At 39.8% G+C, this 18,403-nt stretch overlaps 1 protein-coding gene across 1 annotated transcript in view; it reads right to left on the bottom strand.

Moving 5' to 3' along the window:
• Positions 1 to 5,216: 5,216 nt before the first annotated feature.
• LOC117828606 (phospholipid phosphatase-related protein type 4) overlaps positions 5,217 to 18,403 on the bottom strand; it is a 35,720-nt gene continuing 22,533 nt past the window's right edge. The window contains exons 3-7 of the mRNA XM_034705786.1: positions 14,810 to 14,939; positions 14,342 to 14,537; positions 9,216 to 9,273; positions 8,347 to 8,520; positions 5,217 to 7,029 (exon numbers count right to left, since the gene is read on the bottom strand). Of these exons, the coding sequence (XP_034561677.1) occupies positions 5,341 to 7,029; positions 8,347 to 8,520; positions 9,216 to 9,273; positions 14,342 to 14,537; positions 14,810 to 14,939 (2,247 nt within the window). The 3' untranslated portion in view covers positions 5,217 to 5,340. The remainder of the gene's footprint in view (positions 7,030 to 8,346; positions 8,521 to 9,215; positions 9,274 to 14,341; positions 14,538 to 14,809; positions 14,940 to 18,403) is intronic.

Raw genomic sequence — 18,403 nt, 5'->3', positions numbered from 1 at the left:
AACACTTCCGCATTGGCTTCATCGTTTGAGACCGGAGTTTGCCGCTTGGTTACTTCAAAACAAAATGTCAAAAGTGAATTGCTTGCTTATTCAGTTTACACATTCTTCTTGAATTGAGTGTTTAGTCAGAATAAAAGTTTGTTGACTAAATTAATTTTACATTTTTATATTTTGAATGTAACAATTAGGAAAGGTGATGAGGTACAGAAACCTCTGAGTCAGGAAATCAAGACATACATTGAAAATGAAATGACAACAGCCACATGAATTGGAGGACATCCATTGATTGGTTTCAATAGCAAACATTTATTCCAATCATTTCAACGTTTCACAATTTGCCTTCTACTCCGATCAACGTGCTGTGAACTCTCAGTGTGATTGCTACTTCTAAAACTCTCTTCAAGCCGTCAATACTTTGCTGTTCTGACCGCTGCACATCAACAACAGCATTTACCTTTTTTCTTCTTGAACTCAACTGATGGTAAATCCATTTTTACTATCTTTTCTTGCTGCATAGAACTCCTACAGCTGTTCACAGTATAAGAAAACATTAATGATTCATCCAAAGACAACACAAGAGGCTACACATGCAGAGAGCATCCATTCACAGTTCTACCCATTAGGTCTACATTACTACTCATGTGTCACGTAACACTTTGATTTCTCAGGCCTTTGGGATGGACTGAAATCAGACATATAATTTGAAAAAATGCCATATGAATATTCTCCTCATATCATTTTTCTTTATATCCAATCTATATATAATATATATTACTCTGGTGGGGGTTCTGATATTGTATGTATCATCATAAAGGGAGATTAGACAATATTAAGGCTTTCATCTAAGATGTGTTACTTGTATTTTGCACAATCATACAAGTTCCGCTTTTGTCAAACAGACTGATTCCACATACTTCTATATCACATAAAAAATGGCAGTCTTTTTTTTGATATGTCTGCAACAAGAGGCTGGTATGAAATGTTATTCGAAAGAAAATGAGTACTGTATTGTAGTTGGCGGCTGAAACCTCTTCCGTGCTGAAGTGTTGTCTCAGGTGTTTTTCGTAGCAGAGAGTGACATTTTTCCTTGTTACACTGAGCACACTCTTAATCTTTTCTCTATCACATATACGCTGTCCTGCTGTCCGGGATACTATTTTAACCTTTCTGGGAATCATATGTGTTTGAGCTGGTTTTCAAAGCTTAAAGAGGGGGTATTGTGCTTTTTTCAGGCTTTATAGAGTCCCTCTGGTACCTCTGTTATAATGTTACATCATTTAAAGCAAAAAAAAATCCCTATTGTTCTCACCCTGGTGTTTTAAAAAAAACTAATTTCAGCTTCTGTCTGAAACACTTTGTTTTACCTGCCGTCTCTTTGAGGCCTCCTGTTCCACAAATCCCCTTTCCTCTGATTGGCTAACCCTCCAGAGGCCTGACAGGGGCAGAGCTATGGGCAGACGGTTCTCCTAACTGGCAGAGCCGTATCTGTACAAGGTCGTTATGCGATTACCTCATCACTTCAGCAAGTCTTGTGAAGTTCTCATGAAGATCTCGCAGTATTTTAAGAAAGGACCATTTTGAGCAGATGACACACAAATTCAGGGATTTCTACAACATATAAATACCTAGTGATTTGAACATTGGCACACGTTTAGTGTAGACTTCCAACATCATTACTTTATATCTAACTTTGAAATATAGAAAGCCTAATACCCCCTCTTTAATGTTTTCTGTAGGAAAACAATTGTTTAAGCGATGAGAGCCACAGAAAGAGTTGGGAACATAAAAAGAACTAACACGTTTTTGGTTTTGGTCTTTTCATGGAATTTCTTGACCACTAGATAAAGTCGTTAGAAACATACAAAGTTTAGTGCCACTGAAGTAACTCCTACTCAGCTATGCTCTACTTATTGATTTATGTTACTATAAGTGCTTTTTGAGTACACAGTGTCACAGAAAAAGAAATCTGACTATATTTAAATAAAGGCCATGTCACTGACGCCATCCAAGTAAGACAGCGCAGAAGCCCAGGATGTTGAGCTTGTCTGAAGTCTAACCCAACTAACTTATACTTAAATGAAATCTATACTGAATTATGTTCACCAAAATTCTTACAGAAACAAATGTGCTCAATGCAGCCTTTTACATCAGCATTTAAAACATAAACTTATTATTGTGGCTATAACTGATACAAGAAATTATTCTAAGGTGAGAGTAAAAACCAAATTAGGCAGCTTGCAAACACTGGAGCACTGAGTGCTTGACAGTTCAAATAAGACAATAGATTAAAACACTCTCTCCACTTGGTCGCCTTCAAAAAGAAACACTTTCTTGTGTCTGATTGTGTCAGAACCTCAGCTATTCTTTCAGAGTTAAACACACATTTCAAATAACTGTAATGCTTAGTGAATGGCAGAATCATTTATCACATAAATTGGCAACAGTTCTTGGAATAAAGAAAAAGAAAAAAAGATTGTCTTAAACTCTCTCTATGATACACTGAACTGAGAACATACTGTCAAACACTAGTGTAAAGTAAAAATAAAAAGAACATTTATGATATAAATCTTGTGATATGCATTATAAAAAAGTGACCATGCAAATGTTACTTGGGTATAGACTAAATCATGTACAATATATTGCAAGCTTGCTGTACAAACACTTAAAGTTAACATGATAATCATTCTTTTTTTTCAAATAAAAAAATCGAGCTTTGGCAAATTTTCTCACATAGTAACACTGGCAAAAAATTTCATTGAACAATTATGGTCAATTCAGGAGTATTTGTATCAAATATAATTTATAAACAGTGGGTGCTCATTTAACCACTGACATACTAATATATGATATGCATATTTTATAAACCAGTGTAAACAACAGGTTTTGTAATTCTTCAACTGAGTAACAGTCGTCTTTTAGCTTTTTTTTTTCCAAACAGTATCTACCCTGTACATCTGTGTCTTTATCTAAAAATAAAAACAATGAAAAGCATATTTACTTAAGACATAGAACCATAAACAAATCACATAGTTTCTGGGTGAGCTGGCAGCGTTTACTGGCCTCTAGCATTTGATACACTTGGTTAGATTTAGTAGAAAATCTGCTGGTTGCTTCATGGCACAAAAATAAATGACAGCACAAAACTGGAAGAAGGTGCTGGTCTTCCAGTGCATACGGCAGATGATGAAGGGAGTGCAAAATCCCCTGTTACATGCTTATCCTGCCAAAAATACCAAGAGGTTTTGATTATGTGAAAACTACTACACTCAGGTAGTAGATATTATACTTACCAGCAATGTTGAAAGCTTCATGTATCATCTTTAAATGTAGGCCTTTGTTTATTACTAAGATGAACACACTGCCTTTCATAATGTGTATAAAGAAATATCTGCAAATACTTTTAATAACTTAAAAAAAAGGAAATGCTTGTCAGTAATTTAAATCAGAGTCAGAAAAGAAGATCAATACCAGTTTCATCTCTGTCAGTCCAGTACAGTAGTAGCTCTTGGATGTATTTAGCTTAATTCAGTTTGTAAGAATGTAAAAACTGGTAGCCTCAATTAAAAAAATGTGAAAGAGAAGTCTTCCAACAGCATATTTAACATGACAAGATTACATTAAAGAAAAATAATGTGCTTGAGTTAAAGTTTTAAAACCTTTTTGAACAATTGGAAGGCCAACAACTGCTGGGCACACACTACACTGGGCCAGAGCTTTGTGCTGTAGGGGAGAACGGGGTTAGTTGTCACACGGGCTGGTTGGCACACTCATTACATCTTAAGTTATGTAGGCCTATCACTTGTCAGTGCAATTAAACTTTCAAATTTAGTTCTGCCTTCTTGCCTTTTTAAAAAGATTTTTCCCATTGAAATACCATTGTGACAAACAACCCCATAGTGTGTGACAACCAACCCCGTGATGGGGTTGGTTGTCACAATGTGCCAGAGTGTCTTTGACAGTTAATCGCCTCTTTGTTACAATGAGTCGGAAAATGAGAGGGATACACATTTCAAGCCAACACCTTAAGCTTAAATTTAATGTAGGAATGACTATTGAAAGATTGAAAAAGTGTGACAACCAACCCCGGTCTCCCCTACTAGCAAAACCACATCCCAAACTACTTCTAATGTTATCACAAATGATTAAAATAAAAGGTTGCAAAGAAGTGTTTTCACACTGTTATTTTTGTTTCCAATCTTTATGTTTTTGGTTTGCTACGGCAGCTGTTCATCTTTTTGGGTTTCTACGGAAAATCTCCATTCCCATCCAAGCCTTGGAAGTCCAACTGCTGCCAGTCATGACATGGGGTTTATTTAAGAACCAATAATACCTTCTTCTTTTTGGACTCTGTTCACGTAATCCTTTGGCTTTGGATTTATTAGCTACAACTATATATCTTAAAGTGTTAATTTGAAAAGCTACAAAAACAGCTTTTAAGTTGTTTTAAACCTGCAAAAATCATTATGGAAGCTTGAGGTCAAGTATTGCACTGAGATTTGGATATGTACAAATTATCTTATGATATAAAGACACAAGGTATTCCATTGTTATACTGTTTTTTGTGCTGTAGACATGGGATTGAAATGGATGTCCAAATATAAGAAGAGGATATAAAGATAAGGTCAGGGTTTACAGTATACTAGGTACAGTAAACGCATATTTCAGTGCAAGTCACAGCATATTTGACTTCATAGCTACAGAAGGAATGCTAAGCACACTTATGGTTCAAAACAGTATTCTGTTGAATATGTGGTATCTGTACAGAAAGGAGACAAAATACAAAACATATCTCTGATATATCTTTTACATATTAATGTTGATCACGCTGTAAAATAAGTCATTATCTATTTAAATTATACAGTATTTTGTATCCTTAATAGTACTGTCTGGTGTAGCACCGTTTCAAACAAACATAATTTACACAGTGCGAGGAAGTTAACACTGGATTCACAGCTATGATACAGTTATTTTGTTGTAGTTTGCTACAGTTTCAAAGTTACTGTGCTACTTGTTTATTCTTTTTCTTCTTTTTTTTTGGTGATGATTTATAATCAAAGCCAATGGTTCTGTTTAAAAAAGGTACTCTGCCCCCATAGCACTGGCACAGACTGGACATTAGGTTTCCTTAGGAGTGATCACAAAAGAACACAGTGTTTTTTTCTACAACACTTAAAAGGTTGTGATTTAGCCTCAATATGTTAAAAAAAATCATGCTTAATAAAACCTTTTTTTTGTAGTTATGGTTTATACAATGGTGGGAAACGTCACAGATATGGGGCTTTCTGAAAATCCACCTCTCTGGTATTATTAGCTACATCTTTTCAGGGGTAATTTAGTAAACTATTCCCTAAAAGCAGGAGTTATTGATGTTCCCTTGTAGAAAATGTTTCGCGCATTATCGGGGCTGTTGGCTCTCTCAGGAATCAGGATGATATTATTGCCTTTCCTCCGTAGTGTCGATTCACGACTGGAGGCGACTGAGTGGGTATCGGAGGCAGATTCTCCACCTACTCCTCCGGCAGATCCAGACACACTACCGTCTCCCGGAGTAACCCTGATGGTAGAAATGCCCTGGGGATGGAGCCTCTGCTCTGACTGGCCGGTGTTCTGGGTGTGAACAGTAACTATAGGTGGGGTGCTAACGGTGGCAGTGGTTGTAACAATGTGATTGGCACGCTTCCGATCAATCGACCCTTCAGGTATTGAGTCTGAGCTTTCTGAGTCTCTATTAAGATCATTGAGCTCAAACGACTGCCTCAAACTACCTCCTCCTCCTCCTCCTGCTCCTGCTCCACTAGGGCCTGTACATCCACCACCTCCAGTTCCATGATCCAGGGACCGCCACCTCCATGATCCAGATCCGTCTGTGGATGGAGCTTGGATGATTGGCCTGTTGGCCTCAGGGTGTGCCTCTATTCTGACAATTGCTCCAGTACTCCCTGAAATACTGCCTGTGGTGCTACCGAGTGAGCTGGGCCCTATGCTGCTGGTGGGGTCTTGATCAGTTAGTGCCCTAAAGCGGGCCGAGCCTTGGCAACTCCCAGTTGTGCTACAGCCAATGCTGCTCTCATCTAAGCTCTTAGAATGGGTCTGTAGGAGGCCCTGCTGCTTGGACATAGCAATGACTTGCATAATTCGTGGCTGGTTGTTATGCCCATTATCATTAGTCCTGCAGGCTGCACTCTTCTCTGCTGCCCTGTGCCAGTTGGCTTGAACTGTGCTATTTAATGTTGACATCCCCTCACTTCCTCCTCCTTCCCCCGTCCTTGGGGATATAGTGCTGTAATTCTCATGAGCCTCCTCAGGTATGTGGACCAGCTGTGAAGACCCAGGTCTAGACTGCATGGCTATCCTGGCTCCTCCTGTGATACCACTGCAGTTAGTGGGCAGGGTGTTACACGCACCTGAAGCTAGTTTGGCCATGTATGCATGTGCGTCAAATCCGCCATTCATGCCCATAGCTAATGGCTCAGAGCTGGATCGGAGCTCCATACTACCATGGTGGTGTGGATGCTGAGAGGAATGGCCGGATGATGAGTCAATAGAAGAGGAGTAGGAGTCTGGGACCTGCAGGGTGCATTTGTGGTTGTTCTTACTTTTCCATTGAGATAGAAGCTGCTTTGAGCGACTGGAGTCCATGGAGGCATGATGAAGGGTGGCAGCATGACGTCTGGCCGCTTCCTCATACGCTGCCATGGCCTGGGGGGTATGGACCCGAGGAAGAGTGTGGCTAAAGGTCACAAAGGCATCTTTGCTCTGAGGGCTGCGTGGGGAGATCACCTCAACATCTGCACTGGAGCGCTTCAGACTGTCTTCAGGCCTTTGCTGCTGAAGGCCTCGATGCAAGAGGCCCTCAGCGTGGGCAGCGGGTATGCCAGCCTCCGCGGCCAGGCTAGCTTTCATTTGCAGGTGATGGAGGACGGCCTCCTGACTGATGTGGGGCAAGGAGCAGGGGGGTCGGTGTAGGATTGCAGGGGGGCTGGTGCTGACCTCCTCACTTGGCTGAAAGTTTCCAACTGCATACAAACCCTGGCAACAGAGGGAATAGTCATATTAAGTGCAGTACTTTTTTAATGATGCTTAATGTATTTCATACAACTCCACCACTATTTGGAACAACTAGCAATGTATCTAGTTACTTTTCAAATTCAAGAACACTGTTAAAATTACTTACATTTAAAAGAACTCTTTACTAAATGTCAAATGGCCAACAACAACATAAGATTGATTATCCAACGTGGCGGCCGAGGTAATGCCTATGTTAGCACAGTTTCATCCTGGTAGAAAGAATATTGTGTGACACTAATGGCTGATGATCATATAAGTAATAGTAACCAATTTTTGTTCTTGTTGCCGAAAATCTGGTGAAACGGCATTAATCTGAAAACTATGAAACTGAAGAGTCTTTTGTCTCTATTCATGCTTACAAGACCAAGATCATTATGTTAGATCAAGTAAGTGTTTCAAGCACAAAGTGGACTTAGGCTGTTTTTCGAAATGGCCTGCTACAAACTCCCTACTAATGTAGTAGGCAGAAGGTATTGCCTATTACATACTGTGTTTGAATTTAGGATGTAGTAGGACTGTTTTGTTCGATCTGTGTTGCAGTATGCTGGGCCAGACGTCACTGAATGTCCGGTTTTGGAATGCCGAAGTAAACAACAGCCAAGGTGATAGCATCACTTATGATTTAAAAAATTAGAAAGTAGTTTATATGGTATTTAATAATTTTCACAGCACCTAAAAACTGAGTTCCCCCCGTCAAAAAAAGAAGAGAAAAGAAAAAGCGGGACAAGCGCTGTGCATTGTGGGAAACAGTACCCGAGGCAGACTGGTCTGATGCATACTGTGAAATTTTCCTGAATCAGTAGACATCCGGGCAGTTTTGGCAACTTCACTTACTAATTACTACATACTGAATTTTGGCCAAATCAGTATATTCTGCTAGTATAGTAGGCGGTTTCGAAAACAGACTTTGTTTCTATGGCTGGTTTTGCCCTGTGATGTGCAAACTGGAGCCAGGTGTCCTAATGTCTTGGTTACATGTACTTTAACCTAACCTGGACTCCTAAGTTAATACGATGTTAAAACTGATGGAGTAATGCCAAAACCATGATGTTTTGAATGAACTCAAATAAAGAGGAAACTAAAAAGTGACAGCAACTCGTTGTACCTTTTGGTTGCTCTGAAGGGGAAGGCAGCAATCTGCCGAACAGAACTGATTTACCTAACAAAGAGTTGTGTTTTGCCTTGGGTTGGGTTGAGACTCAAAGTTGGCTGCATTTGCTTTTTTTTTCTTACAGAGAAACCATTGAAAAAGAGGCCATTGATGAGACCAGCCCTTACCAGATAGACAGCAATAGCGCCTCCAAGCAGGAAGCCCAGGTAGACGTCAATGGCATGGTTCTTGTACTGGATAATCCGGGTCAGACCACAAATGATGGCGCAGATAATGAAGGAGAAGACCAGCAGGGGCTTGAGCAGCTTGGATGAGTCTGTCAGAGTGCTGTTGAAGTACATCTGAGGACACATGACACATCAACTGATTTCCCCCCCTTGTTCCCCTATTTGTTATCTCACTGGATACAGAGCACAAACAGTAATTATCTTCTTTGAAGCGGCTGCTCTCTTTGAAGTGTCAAGACTATTGGCAGTGTCCCACAATGTGTGAGTCACCACAATCATTGCACTACTGCACTTGGGAAAAATCAGTGTATTGGTCAATTCTTGCTGTGTGAAGCTAAGGATGTTAGCTGGATGTCAGTAATTGTCCAGTGATAAACACATTGATCTTCTGTTTTACTTTTGACAGGACATCAATAAATGTATGTTTTTCAATCAGTACTGCCCTTTGAAAATATTTATCTCATATATTAAAAAGTGTTAAGTACCTGGGGATGTCAGATTGTTTACTTAAAAAACTCTTCTTTGTGGTGATGAATGCTTTTCTACAGGGAAAGTATCAAGTATGTTAATGTTTCTCCCTTCAACCAAGTACTTTCTGCTACTTTTCACATGTTCATAAAAAGCTGAAATTGTTGTTTTGTATGAAAACTTCACAACAGAGAAAAAACAGTATGGAAAAAAGATGCATTCAGAAAACTAAACCTTGGTCTGATTCCATCATCCACCACCTAACTTAAGTTGTATCATTAGGAGCTTCATGGGAGGTTGAGCAGGGTTCAGTGTTTGTGTGGGCTCAAACTATTACTCACGGAAACATAGACAGCGGCGAAGGATGCGAGGGTGGCGTGCTGTGACGGGAAGGATTTTCTGCAAGAGATGAAAGAATAGAAATAGACTCAGCCCATGTTCACATCTGTATGTGTGAGTCAACAGAGGGTGGAGAGATGGTTTAACAACTGCCTTTAAAACAGAGGCATAATGAGACATCTCAAGACACACCATGTGCGCACTGTCGGTTGTTGTGGGTAGATCTACAGAAACAAATTAGATGCATGTTTTCATGTTCCTCTGTAGCCTCCTCAAACACTAGAAAAGGCCATGAGATGGCAATGAAGCAGAGTTTGACATTATAGATGTTTTTCGCTGGAAGCCATAGTTATTATAATTCGAACATATAGTAACACAAATGCATATACCCAGAGTGTAAATGTCTAATCCTCAGTCATATACCGCAGAGGAGTAGCAGGAGCTTGACTGTGTGCTTCATGATGGAAGTGAACCTGTGGCCCAGTTTCTCACTGGCTCCAATCCAATGACCTACTTCTGACAACTCTTGCTACTTTCTCCTCCAACCAGCCTTCATCTTTACTCCTGACTCTGCATGTGTGGCAATGGATGTGTGTGTTTTGATAAATGCACACAGCTGTCTGTATCTTTGTGTGTGTGCCGGGTGCATGTAGTACAGTTGTGTATTCTCCTCCTTTAAGCATCATTTTCAACATCTGTGAAGTTATAAAAAAAATAATTTACAAGTATAAAACTGATACCAGTGCTTTGTCATAAAGTAGCCCACTTCCAGCCATGAAATTATTCTCACGGATGTAATATTACATACTGCAAATCATTTGGTTTAATTATATTCTATTTGTTAGAAATGCATCTTTACACACAGCATACAGTTTCTATTTACAATCAAAGAAATAACCCTTACCAGTGTTTCCCCTACCATTATATTGGGGGGGTTGGGGCGCCCCCCCAACAACAGCACCCGCCCCCCCCTGGAAGTTCAGTTTATTTTATTTTATATATAGCGCCAGATCACAGCAGAAGTAATTGAAGGTTACCTCTCTTATGGATCAAGTCTATACCTTGTTCTTTTATTAAACAGACTAAATATCCTCATGTTATTTCTCTTATTTACAATGACCAGATGTAATTTCTGTCTCTACATGGTCGCGCGTCTACAATGCTCATCTCCTCTTTGTATTGCACATGGCAGAGTTCCGCCCTGATGCGCACACAGACACACAAACACACAAACACAGTGCGCTAGCAAACACACAAACGCGTGCGTGCACACACACACACACAGACGAGTTCACTCTGCATAGCGGACTGAGGACGGGAAAAATATGTCGTAATCACCACCGTACACCACAAGAAAAGCAGGAAAAAATGCCTTTTTGAAGCGCTCTCAGGGCCATCTCTGTGAGGATGGCAACACTTGCTCTCCTGCTCCGGGTTCAAGTACAGATAAGAGCCCAAGTGCTCCAGGCTCTGCCCCTGCCCAGCAGCAAAAGTCCAGTCACCATCGTATTTCAGGTTTTGACCTTGCTTGGCTGTGAGATAGATAGATAGATAGATAGATAGATAGATAGATAGATAGATAGATAGATAGATAGATAGGTAGATAGATAGATAGATAGATAGATAGATAGATAGATAGATAGATAGATAGATAGATAGATAGATAGATAGATAGATAGATAGATAGATAGATAGATAGATAGATAGATAGATAGATAGACCATGACCCAATGGTGGTAGTTGGTCGCTTCTCACTTGTAAGGTTTGGGGTTTGATCTCTACATGCCAGTGTCTCTTTAAGCCTAACCTGCCCCTAGTGGGCTGTGTGAGGTGTGTGAAAAGTATATATTAATACAATAGACTGTATAATAAATGGACATAGTCACTCTGACATCACCTATTGTTTCTGAAGCAGAGTTTTTAAGCCTATCGTCTGCAGTAGCAATATTGGAAATGCTGGCTCAACTTAACTTCTGTCGACCTAGAGGTCATTTAGCCTTTTCACTAACAACTGCAGTGTCCCCGCCTGTCAGTCAAGTCAGCCATGCCTTTAGTGAGGCAAAACTGTTACATTTAATATCTTAAAAAATAATGAGTTATAAAAAACTTCACCCTCCATACAGTGTGTGCCGAGAGCAATACCAGGCTGTAAACATGTTTATTTATTCTATCATCTTTTTTGAATGAGTGTGTATATGGTTTCAAGTGTTTCTCCAGCCAGCCTCAAGCAGACGCTCAATGAACTGCAGTTTTTAAAACTTAAGCTTTCGCTTCATATTTTAAGACCAGAGGTTGCTGCTTGGTTAATACTGCAACAACCTCTGCAGCATTAACTTAAAAGCCTCTCCTTTGTGGCGGCTTTTCTATAGCGGAAATATCAAAATGTTAATGCATCTCCTTTTAACCATACTTTCTGTTTGTAGCAGCCTCTAGCGATGTGAGAATAGGTGAATGTGACGTGATGTTAAAAAACGTTCAGTCGTTAGAAGTCTAAAGAGAGTGCAACACAAGTACAGTCCATTTACCATTTAGAGCAGTATTCTGAAATCCAGAAATACTAACAGAAGGCAAAAACAGGTTGAAAGAATGTGTGGGAATTTTTATTCTACTTAAAGACCAACAAATCTAACAGCATGCTGTGACATTGTAAGTAAGCTTCAAGGTATCAAATTACAGGTTATATCCCAACATCAATTTAATATCGCAATGTATTTCCCATATACTTGAGATTTTTATCATGAAAGCTGAATACAAGCTGTAGTGGCATTGATTAAATGATTGATTAAATTGTGTTCCTCTGAACTTCAAACACAAAAAACTCTGGCAATAGGAAAATGACATTTCTTTAGAGGCAACTTTGGGGGGGAACTTTTGAAGGAACTGTTGCTTGACACCACATTTTGAGGCCAAAGAACAAGGGATTATATTCCTGAGTAAAGAAAAAGGCTCAGCCTATAAAAACGCAACATTTTTGTCTTGCTAAAGGGAATACTTAACCATGCCGGTTTTTCTTAGTCAGGATGTACAGTCAGTTAAAATAGGTTAATAATACCCCTGGTAGACAACCACTGCAGCGAAACAGCTTTCCATGCTGCCTTGGAAACAAGACTGAAGCTTAAGCTGCCACAGAGAGAGCAGAAGACAGTGTTTATGCCAGGAGCGGTGGGTTATATTTAGACCCCATTCTCCGCATTCAAATCCGTGTGTGCCAAATGCTTGGGTCAAACCTAGCCTCATCCCCCTTGTTCACATCCGTGTTCTGTCTACTGACACATGTACACATGAACACACTCACAATAGCACATATAACGCACATGGAGACATACAGTCATTTCAATAGATCTCACAGAAACTAATCTCCATCATAGAGCTGGTTTAATCAGTTTAATACACTCAGGTTTAGAACAGAGGGGCAACAGTCAGACAGACTTAGTGTTGATGACTTAACCCATTGCTAATCAGCGAACCTTCAGTGGGCATCCTCCAGTTTATGTCTGGTTCACAGAACTTAGAGACACCATGCTAAGAAACATATCTTACTCCTAGGACTGTGGGGATATTAAACTATAATTTTAGGTTTGTCTCATTAGAAAATGAATGTGTGGGGACATTTTACATATGGGCATCCGATCAACAAACAGCTACAGGAAGCAAAAGAGGAATTTCTATTTCTTGTTTGCTTCACAGCTTGTAGCCTTTAGTCCAAAGGACAAATACAGAAGGAGGTGGAGGAGAGAATCAGAGAGGAGTCATGACCAAAACACCATAAAAAACAGAGACACAAGGAGAGGTCACAGTGAGTGTGAAAGATAGGGAGGGACAGCAAGTGCACTATGCTACAGTCTTGAGGTAGCATATGTTGTAAATTGGCACTACACAAATAAACATTGATTGAGTGACAAAGTCTGTGTTAAAGTGACTGTGAAGAGAAGATTGAGTGTGAGAGAGAAAACAGTGTGATGTAACTTAACCTCTGCAAAATAAAACAGCAGTAGCTCCATTCTGAATTTTTAACATTCCAACACTGTTCCAAAACACATTAGTATTTTAAAACCTGGCTCAGCCTACAAATTCCTGTCTGCTCAGCTGGACGCTGCTTTGCATTGCAGTCACAAATCCCAACGCTAACAATATTTATTGTTTGGAGGTTGCATAGTTTCAAAATATGGATTGATTGACTGACTTTAACTGATTTCACCCAACTTCAACACAGGGAATGCACAATTGGGATCTAGGTTTCTTATAAATGCATGCATGATTGCATTGATTGCTCGTAGTTCTAATCTCATCGTTAGAATAACTAACACAAAACATCAAAAGCTATCCTCGATCTCTATCGACCTCTTTCTCTGTGACCAAAATAATTATATTCTGGCTCATTCTTGTATGAAACTAACAAACAATAAACAAACAAAAATAGCAATCAGCAGTTTCTTCCTACGGACATCAAAGCACAGCGTGGTAATTAGGTAACTGTTCTTCATATGGAAAAATGCATAAAAAATGTAAGAGTATTTTAACCGTATTCAATCATGTTTAGCTGTGGGCTGAAGACCTTTTTAGTAGAGCATGATGGTGTAAATGCCAAAACACTGCATGAAATGAAGTGATGTTATAATCATTGTTCATGTTTATGTTGTTGTTTTTTACCCATATGTTGTGTTGATGAAGACTGGATGTAGGTGGTGCTCTCTGCTCTTTCTGCTTGTATTAAATTTTGATGATATACAGATTTATGTTGCTGAATTATTAACACATTTCTGTGCAAAGGGGTTAGCAGAGCAAAGATTCACCTTGGTTGCAGATTTTAAAATATGTCGATTTGCAGGACTAAAATGCGAATAGGCTGGCAATGAATCATCAGAAGACTGAATAATTCATGGTTTCCATTCAGATGTAATACTGTCATATTTTATACAATTAATTAAGTAGGCTAAGTTATACATTTTTACACCCAGCAAGTTTTTGCACTCACTTCCCTTTTCCTCTCTCTCTTTTCAACAAAGATACTGTTTCATTCACTTGTCAGTCCAAACTGCATCTTGTCTTTGGGTTCATTGAAGCAAAAGCTTTGAGTAAAAGGATCCCTCTTTTTTCATACAATCAATCTTCCATACGTCTTCCTCACCTGCCCTGGTTGATGGCTGTGGGGTCGGCTCCTGAGCAGATGTCCTCCATGACGTAAGGGTTCTGCTCACAGCTGACGTTGAGCGTGGTGTAGTTGGGTTTGCACACAGTAAGGAAGTAGGGGGTTGGGTAGCCTGTCATTAGCTGGAGGATGTCAGTGATGAGCGCCGTGGCACAGAGACCAAAGGCATGAACACCTTGAGACAGAGGTGGAAATAACATTAAGTTGAGGAAAAAGCTAAGCATACAGATAGAGGAATAAGCATCACTGATATTATGGTTGGATGTGCTGTACAGGGCTAATATACTGTATGTAGGCTATGGCTTAATTAGCTTGAAATTTCAAAAGAGTAAAACATTACAATAAATATTTAGCTACAGTGGTATTTCTTGGTTGACTATTGCCCAACATTAGTTTAGGTGATGCATTTGGGCCAGTGTGTATAAGGAAGGAAAGAAAGTCACATACCAACGAAGCGGACAGCTCTGCGTATGAAAGAGTTGAAGTTGCAGCCAGCAGCGTTGATGTTCGCCTCAGCCCCAACCCCACCCTTCCTCCGAGATAGACAGCAGAACAGGATGGCCTCCCCGATCATTATCTGTTAACACAAAAAAACGTTCACACATTTGCAAAGTTTGTTTGCAAAAAGGGAGACAGGTGCATGATTTTCAACAGGGATGTGGACAGACAGATCTCTTAATTTCCCATTAACTACAGCAATTTCAGTTCTCTAGATATTCATAGCAATAGGAAGTCGCTAACAACGATACAAACTGGATTAAAGGCGAACCAAAACCTGGGCTCTAACTAGTCAAAATCTTTTGTTATGATATTCTTATTAATGATGGAATAAATTATCTTATTAACAGCATTTATTTGAGTTAAAGGTGACATATCATGCAAAATCAACTTTTTGATGGTTCTCTACCTGAAATATGTGTCCCTGGCATGTCTACAAACCCCCCAAAAATGAAAAAAATCCATTCTGCCCATGTTTTGATTTCTCCACCTTTCTGTAAATGTGTGTGAAACGAACCGTTTCAGTTTTCTGTGTTTTTGTTACGTCACAACAATATCCAGTCTGTAACGGAGTCAGAGCTCGGAGCTTGTTCAGCCCATAGACTGTATAAAATACAACTCAACCCCTCCTCCGTTTTTCATTACCTGCACACGTGTGCTAACAAGGAGCTTAGGAGGGAGGCATGCTAGTTGTAGGTTGTCTTAATAAACACAACGGTTGGTTTTACTCCCCACGTCTGCAGATTTGAAGATCTAGTGGATGATTTTTATTTGTCATGGAAAAGTGCTAGCGCTAGTTAGCATAGCCACATAGCTACATGTTCGTAGCTGTGTACCAAGACACACGTCTACATACTGACAAATAAAACAACAAGAAACACTAAATCTATGACCAATCGTTCAGAAAGGTCCTGCTACAGGCGCCTCTCCGTCAGGATCAGATTCTGGATCAGATTCAGAGGGTTGAAGTAATGCGGGTCTGTGAGCAGCTGTGTATATTCAGTCAACATGTAAACATTAGATCAACGTGCTGGACAGCTGAGGGGACATCCACTTCCTGAGGGGGCGTGGTCAGAGAGAAAACAGCCTGTTCTGAGCAGGGCTGAAAAAGAGGGGTTTACAGGCATGCCAAAATCTGATTTCAAAGTGTTTTTTTCAGCATAAACTTTTAAGACATGTTTTGGGGACCTCTTAGACCAATATATATTGATGAAAAGAGCATAATATGTCACCTTTAAGTGAACTCAATTTTCTTGTGTGTTGAGTTCACTTCCGGTAGTACTTCTGTAACCCCCGGTGTTCTGGTATCATGTCTTGCATTACTTCCTTCCAGTGTTTCATTTCCCACCTTTTTCCATACACACCAGTGCCTTATTTGCAATGAACCTGACCTGTATATATACACCTGTGCTTCCAACCACCCTCTGCCAGATTTTCATTGTCACCATTGTGTGTTCATGCGCTAAAGTTTTGTTTTTCTTGTGTTTTCTTGCCAGTTTTCTGACCTTTGAACCTTTTATTTTGATTTTGTGGAATTGCCCTTGCTGAATGTATTGCTGTGTATGACCCCTGGACTGTTAAGCAAAGAAACCTATCTTCTGCCTTTTGTGTTCTGGACTTTTCTGCATCTGATTTCGAGTTTTGGCTTGGACACGAATGAACATAGTCTCTGATCAATGCAACCTGCTCAGAAAGGCAACATTATGTGGGCGGCGTCCTGTAGCTTGACCTTTTATGTGAGCAAAAAAAGTGCAGGTCATGATCATGACACATCCTCTCCGTGTGATACACTCATACAAATCAATGCATGCTCCTGACATGCCACATGACATGACACATGGTATCACAGAGGGATGTCTTGGCTACCTGCAAAGTGCAACTGCAGTGTATCTAGGAAAACAGATTTCTGCAGAAAATTAAAATAAACGATAATAATTTGCAATTATATAAATGTATGTAGTACTGAAAAGCAATGAATGGAGAAAAACGGAAAAAGGAGATAGCAGCCATGATGGACAGAAAGAGGGATTAGGAGCATTGAAAGGAGGGACTTGAGGAATCTGCATAATACTGAAACTGACACACTGTGTTTATAATTCGCACTAAACCAGAATTTATCTAAGAAATGTACATCACACTTTCTCTGAACGCTTTCCCTTCTTTTCTTTTCTTTCTGGGACTGAGATTCTTGTTGCTCACTTCCCAAGACTGGGAGTTGATTCTAAATGTCCTTCACATTTTTACTTAACGTCACAGTATAAAATATCAAGACCCCAATGACACTCAATACCTCCACTAAGAGCTAATAGATATTTCCTATAGCCAATCTGATGGAAGAGAAAACAACCATGTACAAGGAAGGAGCGAATAATACAAATATTTCAGGCAGACTTATTAGAATTAGTATTAATTTGATTGGTGTCCAGTAGTTGTAGATACTCAGTGTCTGGTTTTTTTTATTACCTGGATGACCATGCTCCCTGTTGTCCGACTGTCTTCACAAAACACACCGGTCTAGTAACAAGAACAGTCTCACTATAACACAGTGTCAGACCAAATCAACCTTTTTGGACCGTTATTTTCATTGTTGGTGATGCCTCACAACAAATTAACCCTTGCCCACCTTTAGCTCCTGGCAACAACATTTCATGCTCACTAATAATGTGATTCTAGTTAGAGTCATGCTGAACTCTCACTCTAGCATCCGTCATGTTATAAGCCTTAAGGTCTACTACTGCTATGATTATCTTAATTAGGGAGCACAAACACCTAAAACAAAGTGTCACCTTGATGGTGTGAACAATATCAAGGGTAATGCCAGCATCATCTGCCCTGGTTAACCACTTACCTGTCTAACACGTGTTTCATGATTTAAATAATGACTCATTTAATTTCTGTATTTTTTGATTGATATTGTATTGATTTCCCATAGTTTGCTGATTAATTGAGGACCTCTATGGTCGGCTCCAATGCCCTTGTTCACACACTGTTCATGACAGTAATGTACACATGTACACAAACTGTACTGTAGGCTTAGTGTAGCACACTGAGACCTTGTCTAATCCTCAGAGCAATCATCCTGGTTCTCACTCTTGATGTCTGTGCAGGTTGCATTTGACAAATAATCAACTACACATATTAAGAATCACAAGACCGGGTGAACAAAGTTGTTTAAGCCACACAATACTACAAACAACAACATCTTGTTTACCACCATAGATGAGCTGGTCTTGATCCCACTTCTCCCACAGCTTTCAACAAGTCATGTCTCTATTGAGTCTGTTTTGTAATTTCCTTTGGCGTCATGGTTTAGCCACACATCTTTTAAGGAGAGGAATTCCTTAAACTGAATAGTCTAATGGTCTTGTTGGCAGATTGGTTGGTCCCAGCCTTAACCAGCGTCCCTGCACACCAGACAGGTACAGCAGATAGCTGCCTCAATCTTAAACAAAGACTCCAAACCTTTGCACAGCTTTGTTCTTGCTGCTTTCACCGAGCTGAACAAGAGGTTGTGATACTTGCAAGTACATATTTACTAGCACT

The sequence above is a fragment of the Notolabrus celidotus genome, chromosome 17 (genome assembly GCF_009762535.1).
Source record: "Notolabrus celidotus isolate fNotCel1 chromosome 17, fNotCel1.pri, whole genome shotgun sequence".
Taxonomy (NCBI): domain Eukaryota; kingdom Metazoa; phylum Chordata; class Actinopteri; order Labriformes; family Labridae; genus Notolabrus; species Notolabrus celidotus.
The sequence above is the reverse complement of the archived record's forward strand: the minus strand, read 5'-3'. Positions and strand labels throughout refer to the sequence as shown.